This window comes from Mastomys coucha, chromosome X, assembly GCF_008632895.1.
Source record: "Mastomys coucha isolate ucsf_1 chromosome X, UCSF_Mcou_1, whole genome shotgun sequence".
NCBI lineage: Eukaryota > Metazoa > Chordata > Mammalia > Rodentia > Muridae > Mastomys > Mastomys coucha.
In genome coordinates, this window is record NC_045030.1 from 76790066 (window position 1) to 76799547 (window position 9482).

The following is a 9482-nucleotide window of genomic DNA, read 5'->3' on the forward strand; positions in this document are numbered from 1 at the left end:
AGTTTCCCCTTTGGAAACTCCTATCCCTTCCCCCTTCCCTCTGCTTCTATGAGGGTGCTCCCCCACCCACCCAGCCACTCCTGCTTCACCTCCCTAGCATTCCCCTACAATAGAGCATTGATCCTTCACAGGGCCAAGGGCCTCCTCTCCCATTGATGCCAGATAAGGTAATCCTCTGTTACATACGCTGCTAGAGCCATGGGTCCTCCCATGTGTACTCCTTAGTTGTTGGTTTAGTCTCTGTATGAAGCGCCTTTTGTGGTGCTACTTGGCAGGAATTTGACATTGGCCAAGGACAAGGAAATGTGCTTCAGGCAGGAATCTGACATTAGGGCATGATAAGGACGTAAGTTTCATCAAGCATCTAATTTTGGGCTATAATAGGGAAGTAGGTTAAGGCAAGAATTTTAATCTTAGGATGGAACAAAAGGAGTAGGCCTCAGGCAAGATTTTGGGCTTGGACAAAGAAGTGGGCTCAGGCATTTTTTGTCATTATGACAAGCCCTTGGAAACAACTCTCATGGGCGCTTTCTCAGGACTTTTTACTGTCTTGCTAGTTCTTTAATGTACTGATTGATCTTATTACTTGCATGAAATTAAATGATATAAAAAGCAGATTGGGAAAATTAAATTTGCCTTCAGCCTCAGAATTGACTAGGGTCATGCTACAATGTTGTCTAATTGTTTTTTTTATTTTTAATCCTCACTCCTGCACAGGAGAACCTGTTGACTGACTGAGCTGGCTTGATCATCCCTGGGAGCTCTCCAGGTCTGGTTGGTTGATATTGTGGTTCTTCCTATGGGGTTGGAAATCCCTCTGTTCCTTCAGTCCTTCCCCTAACTCCTTCATTGGGGTCCCCACTCTCAGTCCAATGGTTGGCTGCAAGCATCTGTATCTGTATCAGCAAAGCTCAGGCAGAGTCTCTCAGGAGACATCCGAATCAAGCTCCTGTCAGCAAGCACTTCTTGGCATCAGCAATAGTGACTGGGTTTGGTGGCTGCACATAGGATGGATCCCCTAGTAGGGCAGAATCTGGATGGCTGTTCCTTCAGGCTCTGCTCCACTCTTTGTCCCTGTATTTCCTTTAGACAGGAGCCATTCTGGATTAAAATTTTGAGAAGGGCAGGTGACACCATCCCTCAACCTGGGGCGGTGCCCAGCCTCTGGATGTAGTCTCTAAGGTTCTCCCTCCCCTTTGTTGGGTATTGCAGCTAATGTCATCCCCTTTGGGTTCTGGGAGTCTCTTGCTTTCCTGGCATCCGAAACGTTCTGGTGGCTACCTCCAATACCACATCCCCCATTGATACATACCTCTGTTCAATTTTCTGACCTTCTATACATCACCTCTGTCTCCTTCTATACCTGATCCTGCCCTGCTTCTCCCTCTCGCCCTTCTCTCTTCCTCCCAAGTCCCTCCCATTCTTTACCTCTCATAATTATTTTGTTCTAAGTAGGACTGAAGCATCCACTCTTTGGTCTTCCTTCTTGAGCTTCCTTCTGTGAGTTGTCGTGGGTATTCTTTGCTTTTTGCCTAATTTATACACTTATCAGCAAGCACATACCATGTGTGTTCTTTTGTGACTGGGTTACCTCACTCAGGATAATATCTTCTGTCCCATCCATTTGCCTAAGAATTTCATGAAGTCATTGTTTTTAATAGCTGAGTAGTACCCCATTGTGTAAATGTACCACATTTTCTGTATCCATTCCTCTGATGAGGGACATCTGGGTTCTTTCCATCTTCTAACTATGATAAATACAGCTAAATACAGTAAACATAGTTGAGCATGTGTCCTTGTTATATGTTGGAGCATCTTTTGGGTATATGCCCAGGAGTAGTATACCTGGGTCCTCTGGTAGTACTATGTCCAATTTTCTGAGGAACCACCAATCTGATTTCCAGAGTTGTTGTGCCAGCTTGCAATCCCACCAACAATGGAGGAGTATTCCTCTTTCTCCACATCCTCACCAGCATCTTCTGCCACATGAATTTTTGATCTTAGCCATTCTGTTAAAGAGCCTTTCATAATCTGCTGATTGCTGTTTTGTCACACTGACAGTATCCTTTGCCTCACAGAACCTTTGCAATTTTATGAGGTCCCATTTGACGATTCTTGATCTTAGAGCATAAGTCATTGGTGTTCTGTTCAAGAAAATTTCCCTTGTGCTCATGTGTTCGAGGATCTTCCTCACTTTCTTTTCTATTAGTTTCAGTGTATCTGGTTTTATGTGGAGGTCCTTGATCCACTTGGACTTGAACTCTGTACAGGGATATAAGAATGGATTGGTTTGCATTCTTCTACTTATTGACCACCAGTTGAACCAGCACCATTTGTTGAAAATGCTGTCTTTTTTCCACTGAATGGTTTTAGCTTCTTTGTCAAAGATCAAGTGACCATAGGTTTGTGGGTTCATTTCTGGGTCTTCAATTCTGTTCCATTGATCTATCTGCCTGTCACTGTACCAATACCATGCAGTTTTTATCACTATTGCTCTGTAGTACAGCTTGAGGTCAGGAATGGTGATTCCCCAACAAGTTCTTTTATTGTTGAGAATAGTTCTTGCTATCCTGGGTTTTTTGTTAGTCCAGATGAATTCGAGAATTGCTCTTTCTAACTCTATGAAGAATTATGTTGGAATTTTGATGGGGATTGCATTGAATCTGTAGATTGATTTTGGCAAGATGGCCATTTTTACTATATTAATCCTGCCAATCCATGAGCATGGGATATCTTTCCATCTTCTGAGGTCTTCTTCGATTTCTTTCTTCAGAGATTTGAAGTTCTTGTCATACAGGTCTTTCACTTATTTGGTTAGAGTCACATGAAGATATTTTATATTGTTTGTGACTATTGTGAAGGGTATCATTTCCCTAATTTCTTTCTCAGCCCATTTATCCTTTGAATATAGGAATGCTACTGATTTGTTTGAGATAATTTTATATCCAGCCACTTTGCTGAAGTTGTTTATCAGGTTTAAGAGTTCTCTGGAAGAATTTTGGGGTCATTTAAGTATTACTATCTACATATACTATCACCTGTTACATTTTGACTTCTTCATTTCCAATTTGTATCCCTTTGACCTCCATTTGTTATCTAATTGCTCTGGCTAGAACTTCGAGTACTATATTGAATAGGTAAGGAGAGAGTGGGCAGCCTTGTCTAGTCCCTGATTTTAGTGGGATTGCTTCCAGTTTCTCTCCATTTAGTTTGATGTTGGCTACTGGTTTGCTGTATACTACTTTTACTATGTGTAGATATGGGTTTTGAATTCCTGATCTTTCCAAGATTTTTAACATGGAGGTGTGTTGTATTTTATCAAAGGCTTTTTCAGCATCTAATGAAATGATCATGTGTTATTTTCTTTGAATTTGTTTATATAGTGGATTGCGTTGATGGATTTCCATATATTAAACCATCCCTGCATCCCTAGGATAAAGACTACTTGATCATAGATAGTGAATGATCATTTTGATGTGTTCTTAGATTTAGTTTGGAAGAATTTTATTGACTATTTTTGCATTGATATTCAGAAGGGTAATTGGTGTGAAGTTTGCTTTCTTTGTTGGGTCTTTGTGGGTTTAGGTATCAGAATAACTGTGGCTTCATAGAATGAATTAGGTAGTATTTCTTCTGTTTCTATTTTGTGGAATAGTTTGAAGAGTATGGGTATTAGGTCTTCTTTGAAGGTCTGATAGAATTCTGCACTAAACTCATCTAGTCCTGGGGATTTTTTAGTTTTAATGACTTCTTCTATTTCCTTAGGGGTTATGGGACTGCTTAGATTGTTTATCTGATCCTGATTTAACTTTGGTACCTGCTATCTGTCTAGAAAATTATCCATTTCATCCAGATTCACTGGTTTTGTTGAGTAAAGGTTTTAGTAGTAGGATCTGATGGTTTTTTGAATTTCGTTGATTTCCTTTGTTCTGTTTTCCTTTTCATTTCTGATTTTGTCAATTTGGATACTGTCTATTTGCCCTCTGGTTAGTCTGGCTAAGGTTTTATCTATCTTGTTGATTTTCTCAAAGAACTAGTTCCTGCTTTTGTTCATTCTTTGTATAGTTCTTTGTTTCTACTTGGTCATTTCAGCACTGAGTTTGATAATTTCCTGCTGTCTACTACTCTTGGGTGTATTTGCTTCTCTTTCTTCTAGAGTTTTCAGGTGTGCTGTTAAACTGGTAGTGTATGCTCTCTCTCCAGTTTCTTTTTGGAGGCACTCAGAGCTGAGTTTTCCTCTTAGCACTGCTTTCATTGTGTCCCATAAGTTTGGGTATGTTGTGCCTTCATTTTCATTAAATTCTAAAAAGACTTTAATTTATTTTCTTTGTTTCTTGCTTGACTAAGTTATCATTGAGTTCAGCTTCCATGTGTATGTGGGCTTTCTGTTGTTTTTGTTGCTATTGAAGACCAGCCTTAGTCTGTGGTGATCTGATAGGATGCGTGGGATTTTTTCAATCTCCTTTATCTATTGAGGCCTGTTTTGTGACAGACTATATGGTCAGTTTTGGAGAAGGTACCATTAGGTGCTGAAAAAAAGCATACTCTTATGTTTTAGGATGAAACGTTCTGTAGATATCTGTTAAAACCATTTGGTCCATAACTTGTTTGTTTCAATGTGTCTCTGTTTAGTTTCTGTTTCCATGATCTGTTCATTGATGAAAGTGGGGTGTTGAATTCTTTCACTTTTATTGTATGAGGTGTAATGTTTGCTTTGAGCTTTAGTAACATTTCTTTTATGAATGTGGGTGCCCTTGCATTTGGAGGATAGTTGTTCATAATTGAGAGTTCTTCTTGGTAGATTTTTTTCTTTGATGAGTATGAAGTGTCCTTCATTTTTACTTTTTGATAACTTTTGGTTGAAAGTTGATTTTATTTGATATTAGAATAGCTACTCCAGCTTGTTCCTTGGGACCATTTGCTTGGAAATGTTTGTCTTCTGGTCCTTTACTCTAAGGTGGTGGTGTTTGTCTTTGTCAGTGAGGTGCGTTTCTTGTGTGCAGCAAAATGCTGGGTCCTGTTTACATATCTAGTCTGTTAGTCTATGTCATTGTATTGGGGAATTGAGTCCATTGATGTTAAGAGATATTAATAAATAGTGATTGTTGCTTTCTGTTATTTTTGTTGTGAGAGGTGGAATTATGTTTGTGTGTCTATCTTCTTTTGGGTTTGTTGAAAGATGAATACTTTCTTGTTTTTGCTAGGGTGTAGTTTCCCTCCTTGTGTTGGTGTTTTGCATCTATTATCCCTTGTAGTGCTGGATCCTACATCTCTTGTAGTGCTGGACTATATCCCTTGTAGTGATGTAGTCAAAAGATATTGTGCGAATTTGTTTTTGTCATGGAATACCTTGGTTTCTCCATCTATGGTAATTGAGAGTTTTGCTGGGTATAGTAGCCTGGGCTGGCATTTGTGTTCTTGTAGGGTCTGTATGACATCTGCCCAGGATCTTCTAGTTTTCATAGTCTCTGGTGAAAAGTCTGGTGTAATTTTTATATGTCTGCTTTTATATGTTATTTGACCTTTTCCCCTTACTGCTTTTAATATTCTTTCTTTGTTTAGTGCATTTGGTGTTTTGACTACTATGTGACGGGAGGTATTTCTTTTCTAGTTTAATCTATTTGGAGTTCTGTAGGCCTCTTGTATGTTTATGGGAATTTCTTTAGGTTAAGGAAGTTTTCTTCTATAATTTTGTTGAAGATATTTACTGGCCCTTTAATTTGGGGATCTTTACTCTCTTCCACACCTATTGTCCTTAGGTTTGGTCTTCTCATTGCATCCTGGATTTCCTGGATGTTTTGGGTTAAGAACTTTTTGCGTTTTGCATTTTCTTTGACTGTTGTGTCAATGTTTTCTAAGGTGTCTTCTGCCCCTGAGATTCTCTCTTCTATCTCTTGTATTCCTTTGGTGATGCTTGTGTCTATGACTCCTGATCTCTTTTCTTGGTTTTCTATCTCCAGGGTTGTTTCCCTTTGTGATTTCCTTATTCTTTCTATTTCTGTTTTTATATCCTGGATGTTTTTTTTTTTTCAATTCCTTTACTTGTTTGGTTGTGTTCTCCTATAATTCTTTAAGGGATTTTTGTGTTTCCTCTTTAAGGGCTTGAACCTGTTTACCTGTATTCTTCTGTATTTCTTTAAGGGAGTTACTTATGTCCTTCTTAAAGTCCTCTATCATCATCATGAGATGTGATTTTAAATCAGAGTCTTGTTTTTCTGATGTGTTGCAGTATCCAGAGCTTGCTGTGTTGGGAGAACTGGTTTCTGATGATGCCATGTAACTTTGGTTTCTGTTGCTTATGTTCTTGTCCTTGCGTCTATTCATCTGGTTATCTCTAGTGTTAGCCCATCTTGCTGTCTCTGACTCTGGTTTGTCCTTCCTGTTAGCCTGTGTGTCAGTACTCCTGGGAGAACAGTTCTCTCTGGGAGGAATTTGGGTATGGAGAGCTGTTGCACAGGGTCAGCTCCAGAGTGCAGATGGAAATTGGTAGGATCCTCTCCCCAGCTGTTCTTTGATTCCTGTGTCCTGGTGGCTCTCAGTGGGTCCCTCTTGGGCCAGGAATTTAAGGCCTTACCTGTGCTCACAGGTGTTTCAACACTCCTGGGAGACCAGCTTTCTCCTGATGGTATTTGTGTACAGAGCAATGTGGCACAGGATCAGCTCCTGGTGCAGACCAGATGGAAACCAGAAGGATCCTGTTCCAGGCTGCTCCTGTGTCCAGAGGGTTCTGGGCAGGTCCCTCTGAGCAGAAGTGGTGGTCTTACCTATGCTCACAGGCTTGTCAGCACTCCTGGGAGACTAGCTCTCTCTTGATGGCATTTGTGTATGGAGTGCTGTGGCACAGGATCAGCTCCCAGCACAGACCAAATGGAAACCGGAAGGATCCTTTCTCGGGTGTGCTTTCAAGCTGCTAGTGTATGCTCTCTTCAGTTTCATTTTTGTTTTTGGTTTTTTGTTTGTTTGGTTTTGGTTTTTGGTTTTCGAGACAGGGTTTTTCTGTATAGCCCTGGCTGCCCCGGGAACTCACTCTGTAGACCAAGCTGGCCTTAAACTCAGAAATCCACCTTCCTCTGCCTCCCAAGGGCTGGGATTAAAGGTGTGTGACCCACTGCCTGGCACTCTCCAGTTTCTTTTAGGAGGCACTCAGATCTATGAATTTTCCTCTTAGTACTGCTCTCATTATGTCCCATAAGTTTGGGTATGTTGTGCCTTCATTTTCATTGAATTCTAGAATGTCTTTAATTTCTTTCTTTCTTTCTTTCCTGACCAAATTATCATTAAGTAGAAATATGGAACACTTCAGGAATTTGTGTGTCATCCTTGGGCAGGGACCATGCTAATCTTCTCTGTATCACTTTAATTTTAGTATATGTGGTGCTGCAGTGAGCACCTGGCCTCACTTTTTTAAAAATTTCATTTCATTTATGTATATGAAATTTTTGTCTCCTGTACATCTGGGCATCACTTGTATGCCTGATCATAGCAGAGGACAAAAGAGGGCATCATATCCTCTGGAATTGAAGTTTCAGGAGGCTGTGAGCCACCATGTGGGTGATGGGAATCAAACCTAACCAATGATCTCAACTGCTGACATGCCTCACTTTTAATAATCAGATGAGAACTTCTCCTCCATGGGAAAAAAAACATATGATTACAGAAAAAATCAATATAAATGATGTTAGTTCTGACTATCATATTGGGGTATCATGTGGCACAAAGTAAAGAATATAAACAAGTTATTTCAGAGCATATTATTACCTGGAGTTAAACACAGCTGAATGAGGTAAGACACTCCTTCACTTTTTTTTCACATAATACTTCACTCACATCTACCATCAACCAGTGTTGCCTATTCCTTAAGTACTGTATCATATGGTTCAGTAATCTACAGTCATTGATCACCTACATACAGTTAGGCAAGCAATCAACATTTCACTGTGTTGTCTTACTGTCTCAAATGTCAGAAGCAAACTGTTGGTGCCTGAAATAACTTTGCACTGGCTTCCATAATGTTTTAAGTTCATTTCCCTTTTCTGCTCTCCAGAGACAGAGCACAGCTGTTCAGAATCTTTTATAGGAACATTTTCTTCTAAAAGTTTCCCATGGGCCATTACTAAGTGTAAGAAATATTGGGAAGAACACAGCAGATTTATAGATGAATCACTTCCAACCTGCATATGGTTAAGTGCATTATAACATAACTTTTATCAAATAAGATAAATGAGGCATTCAACTGTTGCTTTCCTAGAGGTAATTCATTTTACACTTTCATTTTTATATAATATTTTAATATATTCTTTGAAATTTTTATAATATGTTTTAATTGACTTGTATCCTCATGGGTATGAGAATAAGATTATCTTTTCAAAAGTATATTGTCAGTGTCTTGAACATCATCCTGCTAAGATATCTTTTAAAAATCTAATGTTCATACTGAAGTTCTCTCTGGAACTCCCTGTTACTGTATTGTAAATAGACATAGTTCTGGCTAAAGAGCTCCATAATTGCACTAATATTAGCACTTTTGAACTTTGAATGTTTTATCAAAGCACAAAGATGGTTACATCTCTACCCACTCAAGTCTATAGAAAGACCCTAAAACATTAATGTTCAGAAAGTTCAGAGGTAAATATTTTTATAAAATAAAGCCTCTAATAAATGTATTGTTACAGCTTGGACTTAGGACATTTAGAGAATTAATTATAAACACATTGGAATCAAACAGAGCATCACAGTTTTTGAACGAAGAATTGGCTACCATTTCTATTTTCCATAACATAATTTTTAGTCCTGGGTTCTCCTGAAATATTGTGGACTTCAACTAGTATAAGGAGCTGAATACTGTAAGAAAGAATATCAACTTCAAGGTTGCGAGGAGTGGCTCAAAGATAAAGCACTTTGCACTCAAATATTAGAGTCTGAGTTCAGATCTCCAGAACCCACATAAAAGCTATGCATGATTACATACATCTGTAATTCAGGTACTTGCTGGGGAGAAGAAGGTAAATGAATCCCTGAAATTCTCTAGCCAGGCAACCTAGCCAATCCTAAAATTAACAGAGAGAGAGGTGGGGGAGCGAGGGAGGGAGGGAGGGAAAGGGAGAGGGAGAAGGAGAGAGACAGAGACAGAGACAGAGATAGAGAGACAGAGAGAGAAGGTGAATTGAGGTAGTGGAACACTTCTGATGTCAACCTTTGGCCCTCACGAACACATGTGCATACACATGTGCACATATACCAATATGTACACATGCATACTTATAATAATACATGCACATATAATGTACATGCATACACTTAAGATATACATTAAAAAAAGAAAAGGAAAGGAGGAAATTAGCTTCAAATTGATTTTCTCCCAATCTCAAAAAAAAAATGGTGACCTGGTTTTATAATCAGCCATGCTTTCTGACTGCACACAGACTTTTGAGAAATGTGTGTTCATCATAATGAACATTCAAGATTATAGATTTGGAGAAAAA

The 9482-nt window shown here is 39.1% G+C and overlaps 1 protein-coding gene and 1 non-coding gene across 2 annotated transcripts in view; both read right to left on the reverse strand.

Moving 5' to 3' along the window:
- Positions 1 to 9482, reverse strand: part of Gab3 (GRB2 associated binding protein 3) — a 54765-nt gene that overhangs the window by 5095 nt on the left and 40188 nt on the right. Inside the window, exon 9 of the mRNA XM_031353280.1 lies at positions 4567 to 4581. Within this exon, the coding sequence (XP_031209140.1) occupies positions 4567 to 4581 (15 nt within the window). The remainder of the gene's footprint in view (positions 1 to 4566; positions 4582 to 9482) is intronic.
- LOC116095886 lies at positions 7284 to 7390 on the reverse strand. The gene has a single exon (XR_004120756.1). It is a non-coding gene; the product is annotated as a U6 spliceosomal RNA (small nuclear RNA).